General features: G+C 44.2%; 6 protein-coding genes across 6 annotated transcripts; 3 read left to right on the top strand and 3 right to left on the bottom strand.

Annotated features, from left to right (window-relative positions):
• Positions 1–1,091: 1,091 nt before the first annotated feature.
• BDB00DRAFT_601305 (uncharacterized protein) lies at positions 1,092–1,684 on the top strand. Its single transcript, XM_053117989.1, has 3 exons — positions 1,092–1,324; positions 1,406–1,578; positions 1,669–1,684. Exons 1-2 carry the CDS (start codon positions 1,180–1,182, stop codon positions 1,477–1,479), a joined length of 219 nt encoding a protein of 72 aa, XP_052976067.1. The 5' UTR covers positions 1,092–1,179; the 3' UTR covers positions 1,480–1,578; positions 1,669–1,684.
• Positions 1,685–2,856: 1,172 nt separating this feature from the next.
• Positions 2,857–3,942, top strand: BDB00DRAFT_876029 (uncharacterized protein; the record flags this gene model as incomplete). Its single annotated transcript, XM_053127435.1, has 3 exons — positions 2,857–3,304; positions 3,408–3,659; positions 3,854–3,942. The coding sequence occupies 3 exons, from the start codon at positions 2,857–2,859 to the stop codon at positions 3,940–3,942; spliced, it is 789 nt and encodes a 262-aa protein (XP_052976066.1).
• A 4,933-nt stretch (positions 3,943–8,875) lies between these two features.
• BDB00DRAFT_601206 (S-adenosyl-L-methionine-dependent methyltransferase) lies at positions 8,876–12,248 on the top strand. The gene is made up of 2 exons (XM_053117988.1): positions 8,876–9,361; positions 9,455–12,248. The coding sequence occupies exons 1-2, from the start codon at positions 9,172–9,174 to the stop codon at positions 12,139–12,141; spliced, it is 2,877 nt and encodes a 958-aa protein (XP_052976065.1). The 5' UTR covers positions 8,876–9,171; the 3' UTR covers positions 12,142–12,248.
• Positions 12,249–12,358: 110 nt separating this feature from the next.
• On the bottom strand, positions 12,359–13,296 carry BDB00DRAFT_884406 (concanavalin A-like lectin/glucanase domain-containing protein; the record flags this gene model as incomplete). The annotated part of the gene is made up of 4 exons (XM_053128325.1): positions 12,359–12,564; positions 12,637–12,751; positions 12,843–13,006; positions 13,086–13,296. The coding sequence occupies 4 exons, from the start codon at positions 13,294–13,296 to the stop codon at positions 12,359–12,361; spliced, it is 696 nt and encodes a 231-aa protein (XP_052976064.1).
• Positions 13,297–14,037: 741 nt separating this feature from the next.
• Positions 14,038–16,111, bottom strand: BDB00DRAFT_841445 (galactose mutarotase-like domain-containing protein). Its single transcript, XM_053124836.1, has 7 exons — positions 15,646–16,111; positions 15,516–15,575; positions 15,379–15,424; positions 15,072–15,305; positions 14,707–14,986; positions 14,327–14,625; positions 14,038–14,210 (listed from the first exon to the last, which is right to left on the bottom strand). Exons 1-7 carry the CDS (start codon positions 15,844–15,846, stop codon positions 14,122–14,124), a joined length of 1,209 nt encoding a protein of 402 aa, XP_052976063.1. The 5' UTR covers positions 15,847–16,111; the 3' UTR covers positions 14,038–14,121.
• BDB00DRAFT_841443 (uncharacterized protein) lies at positions 15,972–17,901 on the bottom strand. The gene is made up of 2 exons (XM_053124835.1): positions 17,321–17,901; positions 15,972–17,215 (listed from the first exon to the last, which is right to left on the bottom strand). The coding sequence occupies exons 1-2, from the start codon at positions 17,756–17,758 to the stop codon at positions 16,217–16,219; spliced, it is 1,437 nt and encodes a 478-aa protein (XP_052976062.1). The 5' UTR covers positions 17,759–17,901; the 3' UTR covers positions 15,972–16,216.
• Between the last annotated feature and the right edge of the window lie 29 nt (positions 17,902–17,930).

Below are 17,930 nucleotides of genomic sequence, written 5' to 3'. Positions count from 1 at the left end.
TTTTTAACCTTGTTGGGTGAAGAATAGAAACTGGCTGCTGGGAGGATCGTGTTCTTAATGTTTACTAATGCTGGATGAGGAACAACTGATGCCGTAGAATCTGTTAAGCTGTTTACCTTGTCAATCACTCCTGTATTGCCATTTGATTGCTCACAGAAAAGCATTTCTTCCGTGAATCTACATGCTCATTCACATTCGTGTCTTTGTTTTCGCTTGACACGGTGCCGTGCACGGACCCCCTCACAACCAAGCGGCGACAGCATCGGAGGTACAGCAGCCCATGGTGAGAGACACGTACCACTACCGCCGAAGCACGCTTGTCTACTTGACCATCAGGTACCACTCCTCCTTTCATTTCCTTTGGTGCTGTATCTTTTGTTATGCCATAGTAGGCAACCCACAAGTTGATACGCAACCCGTTATCTGGGCCAATGAGAATTCACGGGGATTTGAAGTCCCGAACGAGAAAAATGTCTATATAAAGCGAGCAATTTCGCCTTTCTTTTTTCTCTTCTCTTCAGTTCGTTTTGGTACAGCTTTGGTCTGTAGTACAGATGCACTGTTTGGTGCCATGATCAGGTCATTGCTTGTGCTGGCTATTGTCATAATTCTTCTGATGATCGGCAGATTCAGTGGTCCGCCCTGAAGAAAATTTGCAATATATACCAGTGGGAATGTGGTCATATACTCCGGCAGCCGATCGTGAACCTTCGGGTGCATGTGATGCCAACGGTATATGTTGGGATAATTGAAACGAACTTTTTTTTTATTATTTATTACACACAAATAAGAAAATGATAAACAAAATAAAAATATATTTTTCTTTTTCGCACTTTCCGCATAAACGTTTTACCGCTTTTGCCTTCGCCTTTTTTTTATGTGCACGACAAGTTCCTTTTTCTTTTTTCGCGAACAAAAAGCTAATTATCCCCCCTCCATCCATTCACAGCTCCGTGCTAAACAAAGCGGGGAACAGTGACAGTGGCTCTGTATCGTAGCCGAAAGTAACACGATCACAATGCTTTGGCACTCTTTTTCACTTTCTGTGTTCGCCTAAATTGCCAAAGCATTGTCAAGAAAAAAATTGTTATCGAGGATATGGTCGGTTATTTTATAAGAGGCAACGCCAGAGCATACGCCAGCAGACCTGTATAATTGTCAGATCTGTAAAAAATTGGAATGTTTTTTTTTCAGCTGTTCGTCTCTCTCACTCTTCCTGCACGTAGCTTATCACAACACGATTTTCTTATCATTTTGGGTTTCACCTGGATCGAAAAGCTTGCACTGATCTTTCCGATGTGCCTGCTTTTAAAGCGTGATTCTTGTAACAGCTCTTTCCCTCCCCTTACACCTCACTTCTCTCTTCCTTTTCTTATCTAACTTTACTTCGTTACATATTTTCAAGGTATGCGTTACCTATTTGAAAGTGATGATCGCTCACCAAAGATATCAGGGGGACCTGTTAAAGATATGATATAGTTGCTCTACCAAAACTTGCACACAGGGATGCTGTGTTTTCCAGGCCAAGCGATTGGTTACTAATATATGACTTTTGCGGCTCGCAAACAATAAACCCGAGTATTGATTGAAGCCTTTTCCTTCGTATCGAGAAGTCGATGGTTTTAGAAAGAGCCTGTTCTAATGTGTATCTGCGTATCGCTATGATAGCATAGATTTAATGAAGTTACCGGTGGTTACAATAGATCAATCTTCAGGGTCCCCCTTTTCCAAATAAAATTCAGGTGAGCTACCTGGTTCGACTTGCTTTTCCTTTGTCGGACATATTATTTCACGAGTCCGGATTATGTTATACAGGCTTTGTTCGATTAAAAGCCTCGTGCCAAATTTCTTTTCGCGCGTCCCCTTTCACATACACGTAATATGACTGATTTGATCTCGATTTTGCCTCCCGAATCATTCAGTACATCTTCTCGTTTATCGGACAGCGGGCTGTGTCGAATGTGTGAAAGTATGTCGCCGCTGGTTATACGCGATCCCCACTTACCAGACAGCCCTGTGGACACTGGTGGGAATCTCGCCTGATGCATGGAACAAAAGGAGCGACGCGATGCTTCAATGTTTGGGACAACAAGTCGAATCAGTATACATCAAATCTCAAGCCACGTATAAAGTACTGGAACGACTTGCTTGGCGAAGATACAGCATTCGCTTCCTTGGTGAAGTAAAACGATACTCTTTTTTTTTGCGTTAAGAGGATCGCGTATTCGGTAGTACTTACTACTGCTTATGCGCAAAAGATATACTAAAGCTTTTTCTTTGTTTTCAATAAAAAAAAATAAGACATCAGCAACCATGTGCATAGCAAACAATTACAACCTATTTTCGACAGTAGCACGTTACTGCCAGGATTCATCAGATATTTCTCGCATACGCTAACTGCTCTGACGATTTCATTTCACACTTGCGGTATCTCGCTGCCAATGCTACTGGACTTCTTGCCGTCATTAACGCATCTTTCAGTGATGTTTGATGGCCGCACTAACTTATCAGACGCTACTCTTGAACAAGTTGATGGCAGAAGCAGACACAAAAGGCCACCGATACACAACATTATCTTCTTAAGACTGGACGGTGTTCTCAGTTTTAAATACCGGATCCGTCCCTTATTGCAGCGTTGCTCCCACATCAAGTACTTGATATTATCGCCTTACTCACGATTCAACAACGTATCTCCAACCTCTATACAGCTTATGAGCTGTGCCCTCTATTACGCTACATTATGTGGGAATGCAGCGAACCAGTCATAGCAGACAGATGGATTTCACTATCAAGAAGCACGAGTGCTTATATTAAGTAACTGAAAGGAAAGCATCGAATGATGGCGAGGAAGGCAGTATGGCTTATGAACTGCTATTCAACGGCAAGGGACACGAGAGGATCATGCCGATAGTAGTAAAATCGCAGCCGATACTAGAACATTTACGTATAGTCGCCTGTGGTCTTTCTGATATTCATTGCTGGGATGTCTTGGCACGCAACCAATTCACACAGCTGACAAGTTTGGGGTTGACGGACATCACTGGTATGTCAAGCGAAGATTGGTCCCAGATTTTGCTCATGCAGCAACAAAATGAGATCTTGGAAGTTGGAAATCGCGCTGGAATAACGCAGTATCTGAACAGCATTATCGCAACCATCGGTACGCTGCAACGGCTCCGTATACTTTCCTTGCGAAATTTCCTTCACATGTTCAGCGAGAATCCTCTTTGCGATCTTACTCCGCTTCGACGTTTGCAACAGCTTGAAAAAATGCGTCTCACGAACATACCCATCGACAACCAAGGTCTAATGCAGTTGTGCGAACCATCACAGCACCCACTAGTCAGGAGATTAAGCTTGAACCCGCACATCACCGTACAGTAATAGTGTCGACGACTTTCTCACAGAGGCAGGATGGATTGTGTGGGCACAACGACTTGAGGAAACCAAAATACTGAATCTGGAACTGACAGCCGTGAAAGGTGTTACTGGTGCTGTCCTTGAGCATTTTGAACAAGTCGAAAGCTCGGTGCTATTGCGTGTTTCACGGATCTATAGTCTCACCAATGCAGGCATCAATGCTTTTCGTATCATTGAAGGATCTAGTAAAAAGATTGAAGTCGTGGGGTGTTCAGGATTATCTCGGACAGATGATCTTCGTATGCCATACAACATATTTTTAATAATTGAGTACCATTGCGGTGATATTTGCAGTCTGGCTTGTACTTTTATTTATAATGAGCTGATAAACAATATTGGCAGCATGTTTAATTAATCAGTTTTCCAGGTTGGATTGTTGTGATATCTGTATAGTCAAGCATCGATTTGAAATGTTTACATATACACTTACTAGATCCAGGATTGATGGAAAGGCAGCACGATGTGGATCTGGTCGGCAGCGAGTCTGGTGCCCTTTCAAACCTGAGCGAAAGCACAGACTAATTTTTTTTGGTTACCCTATGCTTTCCTTATATATCAGAAATGCTTGTGTACCTCTTTTCGTCACAAAAGGGATCACCTCGCACTCTATATGATATAGTCTCTGTGACAGAAGAGAGAAAAAAAAATGAAGTGAGAATATTCTTTCTTCCGTTGTTGAATAGAAAGACCATCGTCGCCTCCTCCCCTCTCCCTTTATGACCAAAAAAAAGCAGTCTGTATGATGTATGTATGCGCATACGCGCGTTCCTGTTCATGTCGGGCAGTGGATTTTTAATGCCCGGTATTTGGATTTCATTGGCCAACGTGCTGCTGCAACTATACTCGAACCGCTTTGAGAGTTATACTACGCAGAGGACTTATTGGAGTCAAGTTTACTGACAAAGGTCAATATTTATGGTAAGCGGGAACATTATCATCTTCCACATGCTAGGATATATACGGGATCAAGAACATCTTGAAATATAGCGATTCCCGGAAAGTGTTCCTCATATTTTCTGGGCAAATTCTAACTACAGTACTTTGTCTGTTTAAACTCTATATGTAACAAACTCATGAGCAGTTGTTCAGTAAATGAACCCAGTGTCTTAAGCTTGATGCTTACCAAACGAACAACAATACGATAGCAAGCTCAAAACGCCAGAGAAAAGGCAAGCCTGATACAAGACGCTGGAGTGCTACTGTGTGCTGTCAACCAAGATATAAACATCACCCTAGTAAGCTTCCTGGATCCCAACTCCGCTCAATGGATTGGATAGCATTGTAATACCCTGCAGATGCGGTAACGAATAAACAACAGCATTCAGGATGTCTAGATTATATAACTAAAGTCATCCTGGCAATAGCAACATAGAGAGCAAAAGCTAGTTCAGTCTTCCTTACTCTCAAAGAAAGAAAAAAAGAGATGCAAACGAATTATTGAAAAGTAATATGCAAAAGGCAACCATGACTGAATCAACCCACACTTGTGACAAGCATTTACAGTACCAATCGAAAAAGTAATACGGGCATGGCATTCAAATGGTGGAGGAGGAGCTCAAGTTTTGTTGGGGAAGAGATACGGGTAAAAACAAAAGCAGTTATTATCGGCATCATACAGTATTTATAATATCTCGTCATTGCCGTCAAAGAAGACCATACGCATATCTTCAGACTGATAAATCTTATGTAGTCCTTGTCCGAACTTATAAGGTCTGGTCAAAAGCCGCTGAAGCTTTAAATCTGAAGGTCGTACAAGGCCAATTGTCATACTGAAGGCAAAGGTCAGTTTGATTAAGACCTTTAAACGCGAAAAAATGGTTCTTACATATTTGAACTTTGTCCGCTCTTCACAGAAGATCTCAGGAGGAACTCATCCCTTCATGAATGAACTGGATCGTCGTTTGGGCATTGATAGTGAACTCATGGAAATGGAAGAAGAAGAAGAACTCGTCGAAGATTACCGAGACGATGACGACCTTGTCGAAAAGATTGGATATGGATAATATCCAAGCGCTTATCCAGGCGCGTTACTTTAGCTTAAGAACCGATCCAAAGCCAAAAGCATGCGACTAGCGGCAAATCATCCTCACAACAAATGACGATAAAGAGTTCCTTCGCGAGTTTAGAATGAGCAGAAGCACATCTAATGGTGTTCTTGCTCTTATCGAGAACGATACATCGATATTTACCCCGGAGCAAAAACTTGTTGCTTTATAACTCGGTGTGGCTCTTTACCGGTTTGGACATGCTTGCCTTGATCTAATGGTTGGCGCTACTAGATATGGAATTTCCAAAAGTGCAACTGTCAATTGCACGCACCTTGTACATTAAGACGCTGCACAAGCATGTATATTCGTACGTGTACTCGCCTAATCAACAAGAAGATACAACTGAAACAAGATCTCAAGGAGCGTTCAATGAATGTGTCGGAATCGTCAATGGAACCGACATCGTGTTCGAGTGTAGACCTGTATATCAACGCAACGAATTTCACGATAGTCAGGAACGACATGCATTAAGTTTGCGATATCAGCAACAATATTCGTTTCTTTATCCTTGGTGAATCTGGCAAAGCTCACGATTCTCTCGCGTATAAGAAAACATTCATGAGTTCGAATATGGGTCAGTTTCTTGAAGGCGGTGAGCATATCCTAGGTGACGCAGCATGCACATTGTCAAAACACCTTATCACTCCTTACAAAGGAGAAGCAAGAAGACGCGGTGACAATGCAGCATTCAATGAAAATTATCTTCAGTTCGAGGTACGTATTACATACAAACCTTTCCCGAAGCAAGCAAATTATCATTGTGATGGGCTATGGTTAGTGGAAGTCGAGAGAACGATTGGCTTTCTGAAAAACAGATGGCAAAGTTGAAGCATCTCCCAATGTTGATCAGAAGTGATAAAGACCTTGTCAAATGTACAATGTAGATCTCTGTCCTTTGTACGCTTCACAACATTATTAAACAATGGGAAAACGATGGTACATCGTACATTGAGATCATCAATAAGCTCAACAAATTCCGGACGCAGAAGGAGATTTTCAGAACGTGCGTAGAATCAGAACCAGCCAAGACATCGACACATTTGGTGATGATGATGATAACACACAACAACAACAGAACATACAACAAACTTCGCGCAGTCGTACTCGTGATATGATAGCAACAATGGAGAAAACATACGTACCTATTTTAAAATGGCTTATGGAACCATACCTCAATAATATTTGATACTGCGTTATCGCTCATAGCTGATTTTATTCTTTGTTATTTTCTTCTACATACATCTTCTTCTGTCCATGACATCTCACGTTTGAGCTTCAGTATTTCTAATCCGAAGTTCAAGCGCTTTGCACGAGCTTTCTCCATTTTGCGTTCATGTTTGCGCGCGCGTTTAGCCTTTGCGGCACGTTCCAGATATGCTTATGAAATCATCTTGCGTGTTTTTTCAGCTCGTAGAGTCCTTCACCCTTTCTTGCTTGGCAAGATCTGCCTGGGTTCGGCCCCTAATCAGCGATTGCACTTTTGAAAGTCTAACGTCGAAATGATATATTAAGCTATTACATTTTGTACAGATAACTGAACTGAACCTCAAAACGGACTGTATAACTCTTTGTTTACTAACGTTTCAACATCGACATATGCCTGTCTTCTTGTAGCTCTGTGTTCGCCGACAAATCCCCTGCGGTAGGAGCAATGGTGGAGACATCCACCGGTTTCCATTTAAGCTCAACCCAGTAGTGCTGTCATAGGCGACATTCTAATCTGCTGAAACACGACCTTGCCAGATGGCATCACCGAAAGCAAGACGAGGACAAGTGTGTGCCCTATACTTTATTTCCCAGATCATGTTCATTTGTTAGTGTCACTTAAGTGTTATACTTATGATTCAAATAGTACACTTTTTGTACCAGGCCAAGTCATCCCTTCAACCAAGCTTCCTTGACCACCCGATTGGTCAGTAGTGAAGCTTTCGCTTTCCCACTTCCTCTTGAGATCGTGCATTTGGTCGAGACTCTCGAGGTGAAGTTAATGTTGCTGATGCCAAATAGAGCTTCAGACATATTGCGACAGACACTTTGCTTGTTGTTGCTGTATGCATCGCAGTGAGAAGTGCAGTACTTCAGCATCCACAGCATGCGTTCATCAATCCAATGGATGTTGTGCGTTGGATCTGTCGGAAGTGGAGGGATTGTCTCATGTAATTCATCCATACTTTGCAAGGCCAAGGCACGAGCATTCACGCGATGGTTGAGGTTCTGGCCATCAGTTTCTGAAGGTCCGGGAACAGAGGAAGAAAGAAAGGCTGCAAGGGGGAACGGAAGTCTCCTGTAGAGGAGAGAAAGTATACTGAATCGATTCTTGCTACAGTAATCAAGTAGTTACTTAATAGAGGAAGTAATTTACCAGTTATGTAAAAAGAACTCAGGGTGGTCTGTAACATACTTTCTTTTACACCATTACTATCTTTAACGCCATTATTATAAACACTTTTTTTGACACAACAATTACTCCAAGCAAACGCTTTTCTCAACATGGCAAAGAATTGGTAAAAGACATTTTGAAATTGTAATAGGAATATTACGAATGATAATAATAAAGCATTTCCAACTGATATTTGATGGTATTTTTTATACAGGGATCCAGTCAAATTTCTTGAAAACAATTACAATGATGAAGAACCTATGTTGGATTTTTTTTATGCTGGAAATTATGCAGCTAACCAAAGAAATCAAGCTTCCTTAGCGATATACTTTTTGTTGATATACTCTGTGTGTTTCATTAATCGTTCAAAAACAGCTTTCAAGTGCCATTTCTTAAAGTATTGTCTGACAGCTAATTTACTAGGATTAATTAGAGCTTTCGGCTAGTGCAGGTGTTTAATGGAGTCCAACACATCAAACGCCATCCCCTTTCTGGACATGGGCAGGACACCGTCAAGTGGCTACCTGAGAGCAACGCGAGCTGGATCTATCACGTTTATGTCTTTGGACATACATTTGACGAGTGGTCTCTGCAGTAACATTACTATAGTGTCAGCTTGAGTGTAAGTTTTATTTACCTTCATTTATCTTACTGCATGTATGTAGCGGATGGCTGACCAGAAAAAATGGTTGGAATGTTAGAATATACATTATCAGGGTTGTGTTTCATACTGTACCAAGCTGGATCCAATCGATTGTTTCCATAGCCTTCATAATCATATATTATCTTACTTTTTGTTTGTAATGTATCTCTGCAGCACCTTCCCATTCCATATAGTTTTGGAAAGATACAATTCTGTCGTCGTCTACGCTGATGGTACTATTGTTATTGGTGGTGGCGTCATCCACTGCCAAAAATAATCCCCCAACGCCAAAATGGGAAAAAGAACCCCCCCCCAATCATTAGGCAGATCACAGACAAATGTCAAAATCCAGCTCGTAGTCATCGGTTGCCATAGTGTGATCGTACCGCCTTTCCTTTCTTTTGTAACTCTTAAAGCACGCGTGTGCGCTAGAGCTCAAGGACCCTATTCACTACTGCCAAGTCGGTCGCATACAGCGAAACGTTGTACGACGGTGCCGACCTTCAACAGGAAGTGTTGTGTACCCCGTCTGACGAAACAGACGGAACCCATGTAACCGACGACCGCCAAAAAAAAGAGCGCTAACTTTTCCCCGGATATAGAAAAGCCTTTTCAGTTTTTTTAATTGTGTGTTTCTTTTTTTTCGAAAAAAAAGGGAACAAGGAAATCATGAAAGGAAGATGAATCAACATGATCCAGCAACGTACCCGCCCAATCAAGACACGATTGAACCTACGTTGTTTGATTCCGAGCCGCCGCAGTCCCCCATTCCAACCAAACGACAACGAAATCCAACAACTGATGACGGGCTTACAGAATCACAGGTGGATTTGGCTGTCACCATGTTGGGATCGTTGTTGGATTCATCACGTAAGAAAAAGTTACACCAAGAGAACTAAAATCTTAGAGGTTATATGTGTTTGACTTTAATTTCTTTGTTTGTTTGTGTATGTACCATTGCAGAAACAAACATGCATGGCAGCCTGATGACAGCGTATCTCGTTTTTATTGATGTACTACTGCATGATCTGATGGGGTACCGAGTGATGAAAGTGTATATGGCCCTCTTCCATCACGACGATATTATCGACGACGTTGACGAGCAACAGGCCAATCAATTGCGCTCACGTTTCCATGCAGCCGGTATCGTATTTCGGTCGCTACAATGGGTCGATTCAATATTTGCGCGCGTATACACCAAATTTCTCGAGATCAATGCACAAAAACAACGAAAAGACCACGGTCAGTTCTATACGCCTCAAAGAATCGTTCAATTCATGTGGAGTTGTTGCCTGCAACAACGCCAGTGCAACGATCCAGCACTGTCGCTTGTTCGTGTGCCCCGAGTTTTTGATCCATGCATGGGCATGGGTGCTTTTCTATGCGAATTCTTGACGCGACTGATCGACGCGTGCACTGCAACCCCGTCTGTATGGAATAATGCCGAATATCTGAAATACATGTTATGCCACGCAATTCCAGAGAATCTGTGGGGTGTCGAGATTGATCCTTTTGCATTCAAGCTCGGGAAACTCAATGTGCTGGTCCACTTGTTTCCGCTTTACAAACGGATCACCGAACTACATGAGCTTGGCACGCCACACTCAACAACGACGACGATGATGATCAACCGACTCCACTTGTTCTGTAATGACACGCTCAAACTGTCACTTGATAACATTGCGTCCCCATGGGAACGTAACGAACTGACGCGACTACGTGATGCAACGCACCTCAAGTTTGACTACATTGTAACAAACCCGCCTTACATGATCCGAAAAACGGGGCTGGTAACGGAACCCGATCCTGCATTGTACGATAGTCAGGTGTTGGGCGGTCGGGGCGCACAGGCATACCTCTACTTTATGTGGATCTGTATGCAGCGATGCAATCCCACTACTGGTCAGATATGTCTGATCACGCCGAGCCAATGGCTGGTACTTGAGTTTGCACGACATTTGCGCGCATGGATGTGGCAGCACTGTCAGCTTTTGAGCATGTATCAGTTTGAACCATACAAGGTGTGGCCCAAGGTGCAGACCGACTCGCTAATTTTTCGACTACGCATGCGACGTTTACAAAATCATGATTTGCTTTCACCACCACCACCACCAGCAAACGATAAGATTTTGTTTTTGCGACATATGTCTAGAAAGGCAAAACTAGACGACATACTCGATGCATATACCCATTTTGACGGCAGTCGCATCAGTGATGATCTCCTTCAAAAAGATACACTAAGCTACAACAACAACAACAACAACAACAACAACAGTGACAATAACAATAACAACGACCCTCTTCTCAAGTACAAATGGACGAGTGCTGACAATGTGGACCGAATACGGCAATCACCCAATGCCTCATTTGCATTCTTGTCACCCACATCCAGATTATCAGACCAACTTAACGATATCACTAGCAGCTTGCCACGCATATGCGATAGCGACGATGCACCATTGGAATTTCATCGCGGTCCCAACACCAATCCGGTGTATGCGCTAGTAGTCAGAACACAATGGGCACGTCAAACGTTTGGACAAAAGTGCTGCGATCGATGGCTACGTCCAGCATTTTACTGGAGTGGCAAGAGCCAAGGCACAGACAAGGAAAGCACATTCTGGTTAAACCGCGATCCACTACGTCTTACACGCAAAGAAACATCACCGGCAGAAGCGTATGTGCCCTTGTATCGAACAGACGAAAATAACGAACCTTTTTATTCAATGATTTTGGTCGACAAGGATGATGCTGAGAAACTCGAGAAAGAAGCTCCCCAGCAGTATGCAGCACTTTATCAGTATTTGAGCGAAGCACGTGCAGCATTGCAGAGCAACAGGGATGATCGCAAGATTGCTTGGTGCCACTATAACAAGTGTGGCGTGGATGTGCCCGTCAAAATCGTCCATCCAATCAATTATGGCTATTTCACCAAATCGCAGCCACGCCAGCGGTTTTTCATGGACAGAAACCAGCTTTGCTTGACGAATCAGTGCATGTATTTCACGACAAAAAGCAGCAACACCGTGTCACCACCAGCAGAGTATTTTTGCGGCCTATTGAACTCGAGCGTGATCCAGTTCTTTATCAAGGAACATTGTTCGTATGATCAGCAAGGCCGGACACGGTTTTTCGGAAAACACTTGGCGAATATCCCGTGTCCATTGTCGCCAACACAACAGGAGGATCACATTATGGCGCATTTGGTACATCTAGTATCGACGGCCCGGATACGGATCTATACTGTGGTAGAGGTGACAAAACTGCAAACGCTGATGGAAAAGTTGCGTGGAGGGAGCTGGGATCTTTCCGTGACCGATATCGACTGTCTGCGACAGTTTGATCACCACGTGCAGCAGCATTGGCGGCAAGCGCTTGAATGGGATGATCAGGACCGTTATCCAACTCTGCTCGATGCAGTTATTCGAACATTACAGCGTGCGTCTTTATGCCAGTATGCCATTGATCACCTAGCATACGCACTTTATCAAATCCCACAAGAACTACAAGGGTCTTTGGAATCCGAGTTGAATTTGACCACACTGACTGCAAATTGGCATAAACATTTGGAACAGTTCAATCTGGCTCAAGTCGCTGACGACCGAGCGTCCTGGGGACGTTGTATGATAGAGATGATTAACAGTATTTAGTATTTAGTAATTATTGAACAATGTATTCTTTCTTTAGCTAAAAAGAAACACCAATGTACTTAATTATACATCTAAAAGAACAAGAGATAAAGAGGAAGAAACATGAAATGTGTATGTAATGCATGAAGAAAGAACGTAGGTGGACGGGAAAAAGGACAAGTTTTTAAAAGAGGACGAGGAAATAATGAGGGTGAAAGAATCGCACTAAAAAAGATGCTCAGGTATATCGTGGTGGTGGTGGCGAGGAGGCTGGATCGAATGATGCATGGGGTTGTTGCGAATAGTCGAGATGTCGTGTGTCGGTGGTGTTGTCGTCGTCGTCGGATGCGCCAAACAGCATTATGGTATTACGTACGTCGCCATAGGCTGGAGGGGGTGGAAGGGAGCCTTGTTTCGGAGCCAATGCCGCTTCCCGTAAGTTGGCTTTAATGTCCCCAAATGTTAGATTCTCATAAATGTCCCATCATCGCCATCACATGGTTCCCTTCTCTTTACCTGGCGCAAACAAGTAATCCTGCTGTCCAAAATTCACAGAAACTTGACATGGGCCTATGGCGCCTACAACAGGATATACAGGGAATTTGAAGCCAATAGAGGCTTTACCGAGATTCTAAAAACGTAGGGATGATCCTCATTTCAATATCCCTTCTATCCTCGCTTAAAAGACAGCCCCACAACCCATTCCTTCCTTCCTTCCTTACTTTGCCATTTCGCGTAAAAAATACAGTGTTTGTGTTGCGGAGGTAGCCTACGCCTATCACGTCGCCTTCTTTATAGGGTGGTCCATAAGGTCGTCCTACCAGCGGATCGCTTGCATGAACTGCACCCGTATGTGAATGATAAGCAACTGAATGTCGGTGCCAGCCTATAGACATGATTTTTGCATTATTATCGAGAGTGCGTTCAATACAGAAACATTTCCCTCTTTAAATAAACAACCGTACCTGGTAATCGCCAGCATGGATAAGGTTTGGTCCCTAAACCGATCGCCACGCGATCACACTCTTCAAGTTGCAAAATCTTGACTTCCCAATACACAAATTCTTGGTGCATTGGAATAGGCAAGTTTGTCATTACACAGCCTTGGCCCTGACAAAATACAATCGTCGTTTTATCCATGACTGCTGCGTTGGAATCGTCGTCTGTGTCTGTCATTGGTTCGTTTTCGATAAATGTCCAGGCATCTACGCCTCGTTCGCGTACAACCGGCGCTGTAGTAACGTCGAACCAGTCGGTGGACCTTGGTGGGTGCCGTGTTTGCCATGCTAGAAAATCCATAAATTCAGTCAAGTAATTCCAAGAGGTAATTTCACTTGGCGCAACAGGGAGAGCTAATTGTTGTCAAGTTGCCATGGTAACCCTTGATTTGCGTTTTAAAAAAAAAGATAGGTGCTGAATGCTGCCGAAATATCATTTACCAATGACTTGTTCCAATTCTTGTCGAAACTCGGGTGTTGCCGCGGTTGTTTCTCGAAGCGTTTGCCATTCTTCGTTGGCGTTGGATGACGGTTCATCTCGTGCATTTTTCCGTGCTTGACGACGAAACATACGCACTCCTACACAGCATACCAGTGCTGCAACTACGACGAGAATTATAACGAGTACTGCAGTGAACCCTTCATAATTAATACTCATGATTTGGGTATGAACGGGTGTGAGGGAGGAGGAGAGAGCGGTGAAAGACGCGGAGGGTTTTGAAGGGTAAAGAAAAAAAAAGAGAGAGAGAGAAAATAGAGAAAGCGAAAAATGGGCCTGGCTTTTTATTTTGTGTTTCTTTCTTGAATAAGTGTGTTTGTGTGCGTGTGTGTAAAGTGGAGTGTTAGCTTTGCTGTTGAAAACAAAAGTAGAGGAGTGTGAATCGTAAAGGTACGCTCTTGGCGCAAAACAAAAAAAATAGTCGAAATAGGTTATTTTCTTTTATTGATTAAAAGTTTCGAAATAGTAAAAATAAAATTTGTACATAAGAAGAAAGGAAATTCGTTAATCGCCGTTATGGATTGAGAAGTGGTATTCTGCGTGATGCGTGTACTCGTCGCCGGCACGGAGCAAACCAGTGTACTCCTCGCCCCCTATTGTGGTGATTGTGATTAGACATAAAACAACGAAAACGTGAAGATGTCCCTGGATGTTTCTAAACAGAAACGCGCTCATTTTTTGATCATGGTGTTGTTACACCACCACTTACATTCAGGGTTGTTGATGCCATCAATGTAGTTTTCGGTCTCGAGCACAAGACAGCCGTACTTTTGGACGTATTCTTGCTCGTGCTCACAGCGGCTCTCGAGATGGTGGCGATGATGATGCTTCTTCTTCTTGATAGGCAAGGTGCCATCCAGACCACCGCACGAGTAGAACTGCAGGGCTGCTTGGTCCGTCTTGACGGCCATTTGGATGCCTGTGCTGGGAGCATGCACCGTCACTTGGTATTCATCAGGGTTCGGGTCAGAGAATATCCAGCAGTTGTCATAACCTACACAGTCGAACCTAGAGAGGTGTACCGCGTGTTATTATCTTTTCCTTCCTTGCCAATGCCTCTTTCTCTTTCTCTCCGGCACGATGGTTTACCCGCATTCAGTTGCCTCTTGCAAGTCCTGGCCGATCGGCTTGGCGGAGCGGAAGTCGAGAGCCGTGCCCTCCACATTGCCAAATTCGCCGGTGGGGATCAAGCTGCCGTCGGTCTTTATGTACTGGTCCGACGCGATCTGCATCACATGGTCCTCAACGGTGTCGCTCGTTCTGAACGCATCCAAGTTCCAATAGGTGTGTTGGGACAGCATCATGATCGTGTCCTTGTCAGAGGTGCCCTCATAGTCGACGTGCCATTCTTGGTTATCATTGACAGAGTCTAATCAACAAGAGGGATCCGCGTAAATACGTATGTGTGGATGTGTGTATACGTATATACAGTCTCGGCGGGTATATCAATTTACATTTTACCGTGATCTGCGCGGTGCCTGGGAAACCTTCGTCGCCATCCTCAGAAACCAGACCAAAGCTGATATCACTTTTGCCCTTGTCCAAAAGAGTCCAGTTCAAGCGGTTGAAACCCATGTCGCCGCCATGCAGAGTAGTTATGTCGTTCTCGTTGAGTGGGGTATGGTACTCGGTGTCGTCGATCGAGAAGGTTCCATTGCGAATGCGGTTAGCGTAGCGGCCAACAACAGCTGTAGTATAGATGATGTTCAGGGTCGTCAGCAAAATTGCCCGCATTGGGAACAAACAAACTTTCCATTTTACCTCCTAAGAATCCAGGGATGCCGGGTTGCAGGTTGAATTGGGTGGTCTGTTTTCAGGGCCGATATTCGGGTATAGATCAGCATCAACAACATTATTGCAAGGTATGACACACAACAACAAAAGGAAGATAGACATACATCGTCCCAACCAAGCACGATATCGGTGGGCTTACCGTGCTTGTCATCGACCCACAGATTCTGTGAACAGGATAAAAGTGAGTGTGAGTTTCTTGTGGCCGGTCTCTTCTCGACAAAAAGCCAAATTTACCGTGATCGTCGCGCCATACTCAATGAACGAGGCTTCGATACCCTTTGCGCGAATGGTATGTCTGTGGAAAGGATCGTCCCTAGCAGGTTTAGCATGCACACTGCTCAAAGCAGCAGTAGCAGCGAGCACAGTGGTAGCAAAAGTTATGAGAGTGACCATTGGGGTTGTTGAGAAAGCTGTTCTGCGATACTGTCCACCCATCAGCAGAGAGCAGCCTTATTATATATAGAGGCGACGCAGAAGGTAAAAAAAAGAAATTATTCTCCTTTTGTTCAAAAGCACCGAACAGACACAACACACACAGAAATTGTACGGTTCAAATTTCCCATGGGGGAGCATACTAAGGTTAGACACGGCGAATTTATTTTTTCTTGGTGTTCCCAAAGAGAGAGAGAGAGAGAGAGAGAGTATGCGTGGGGTGGAGCGGGGAAAGAAGAAAATATACGAGTGGATGGATTATGTAACAACAAGAAAAAAAAACTAGGAAAGAGTGAGAGAGACTGTACAGACACGAAGAGTGAGAGAAAGAAAGAGAGGGGGACTTTACAAATAAAACCTACAACAGCTTTGGTCAATACGAGTTGTGGTCAAAGAAGGTGAAGGGCTGCTCAGCACGGCGTGGTGATGGGTGGTGGTGCATCATAGTCGACGACGTCGTAGTCGTCGTCATCATCACCGGGTATTCTTGCTGGCTTCTCCACTGTTCGAGTTGGTGATGACGGAAAAACAGATCACCGTTCATCGGTGGGGCCAGCGGCTTGTTCAGCAGGAGATCGCTACCTTTGGGCATGATGTCGAGGTCAAGGCCCGTCGAGAACGGAGAGTACCAGCTCTGGATCCGCGGCTTCTCCATCACCGGGGTCTCGGTAATGCTTTGGACCTCATCTTCGGTAGCGCTGCTGGTAGTAACAGTGTCATCGTCATCATCCCTAACAATAACTTCTTCTTCTTCTTCTTCCTCGGCCATTGACTCGGTTCCACGGACTGTGCCCATGTTGGTAGTCATCAATGTAGCAGAAGCAGAGGTAGCTGCATGGGCATTCATAGTGGCAGCAGATGCTACAGCAATGGCCTCAACTTTGATGCTGGAGGAACGTTTAGTCTTTTTGCCACCAACATTGATCCACTTGCTCTCGTCATCGTCAGACGACGACTCGATCGACAACTGATCGTCGTCGTGCGATTCCAAAGTCGGCGGTGAGGATGGTGCTATAGGAGCTGGTGGTGCTGTCGGCTGTCGTAGCACAGGGTTGATTAACGTAGCATCTTCAGTGCAACCCATATGATCAGTCGCTAGTGGTGCTGCTGTGGTTGTTTGTTGTGTTTGTTGATTGTGCTGTGCTGCGGGCTGTGCTGCGGATGCAGAAATGAGTTTAGACTGACGCATAGCAGCAGTGGCAGCAGCAGTGGCACGTTTCGTCTTCTTTCGTCGCTTATTGCTATTGCCATGTTGTGCTGCTGACGAAGGCTTCGGTGACAAGTGGGTTTGATCGACAGCACGGTCGCTGTCGTTGCCGGCAGGCGAAGTAATGCATGAAGCGATCGACTTGAGAGGCTGGTGTAAAGGGACCTAGTAACGGCAGAAATATTTTCCTCATTAATTTTTCCGGTTCTTTCTCTTTCTTTTTTTTTTTTACATTCCCTTTCATCCGCTCTCAAGTGGAGATAAACAAACCTTCTGCAGCGTAATGAAGGCAAAAACTGTCAGTACCCCTATCCATGTCGACGACGACAAGAGCCTCTTTAAACGTGGCAGAATGCGTCTGGTCGTCGCTACCGTCGCTTTGGGCGTGTCGAAGCGGTTGCTATCGAGGCTATTGCTGGCTGAGGACGATAGCTGGTGGGTCGTCGGATGGTTGTATGAAAAGACGAACGCAGTCGAAGCCAGCCTCGATAGGGAACGAGCATTTAAAAATGGGTGATGATGCTGTGAGGAGGAGGGTTCGGAAAAGAATGGCTGGTGTTGTGGCAGGGTCGAGACGGCGGCAAAATACCAAGCTTTCACCTGAGACTGCACAGCAATGGCAAGAATGACGACCAGCGAAATAAGAATGAGGATCACCGGTGAGACAACTATCAGAGAGGTGATGCGCAAGCCTCGCGAAGTACGCATTGCGTATTGTTTGTTTGAAATGGAAAAAAAAAGAAAGGGGTAATATACGAAAGGATTGGGACGCTTTCTGAAGAAGGAAAGTAAAAGGGTAAAAGAGTGGTAAAGATGTGAAAAAATAAATAAATTGGAACCCAATAGTTTTCTTTCCTTTTTCATTCTTCTTTAAAATGCT

The sequence above is a fragment of the Zychaea mexicana genome (assembly GCF_025766255.1).
Source record: "Zychaea mexicana strain RSA 1403 chromosome Unknown BDB00scaffold_81, whole genome shotgun sequence".
NCBI lineage: Eukaryota > Fungi > Mucoromycota > Mucoromycetes > Mucorales > Lichtheimiaceae > Zychaea > Zychaea mexicana.
The sequence above is the reverse complement of the archived record's forward strand: the minus strand, read 5'-3'. Positions and strand labels throughout refer to the sequence as shown.

Coding starts and splice junctions, on each gene's coding strand:
- BDB00DRAFT_841443 (XM_053124835.1), bottom strand. CDS start 17,758: ATGCGTACTTCGCGAGGCTTGCGCATCACCTCTCTGATAGTTGTCTCA. Junction 17,216..17,320: donor CCTTCATTACGCTGCAGAAG/GTTTGTTTATCT, acceptor TGCCGTTACTAG/GTCCCTTTACACCAGCCTCT.
- BDB00DRAFT_601305 (XM_053117989.1), top strand. CDS start 1,180: ATGTTTTTTTTTCAGCTGTTCGTCTCTCTCACTCTTCCTGCACGTAGC. Junction 1,325..1,405: donor GCTTTTAAAGCGTGATTCTT/GTAACAGCTCTT, acceptor CATATTTTCAAG/GTATGCGTTACCTATTTGAA.
- BDB00DRAFT_601206 (XM_053117988.1), top strand. CDS start 9,172: ATGAATCAACATGATCCAGCAACGTACCCGCCCAATCAAGACACGATT. Junction 9,362..9,454: donor ATCGTTGTTGGATTCATCAC/GTAAGAAAAAGT, acceptor GTACCATTGCAG/AAACAAACATGCATGGCAGC.
- BDB00DRAFT_841445 (XM_053124836.1), bottom strand. CDS start 15,846: ATGGGTGGACAGTATCGCAGAACAGCTTTCTCAACAACCCCAATGGTC. Junction 15,576..15,645: donor AGTATGGCGCGACGATCACG/GTAAATTTGGCT, acceptor TCCTGTTCACAG/AATCTGTGGGTCGATGACAA. Junction 14,626..14,706: donor CAAGAGGCAACTGAATGCGG/GTAAACCATCGT, acceptor ACACCTCTCTAG/GTTCGACTGTGTAGGTTATG.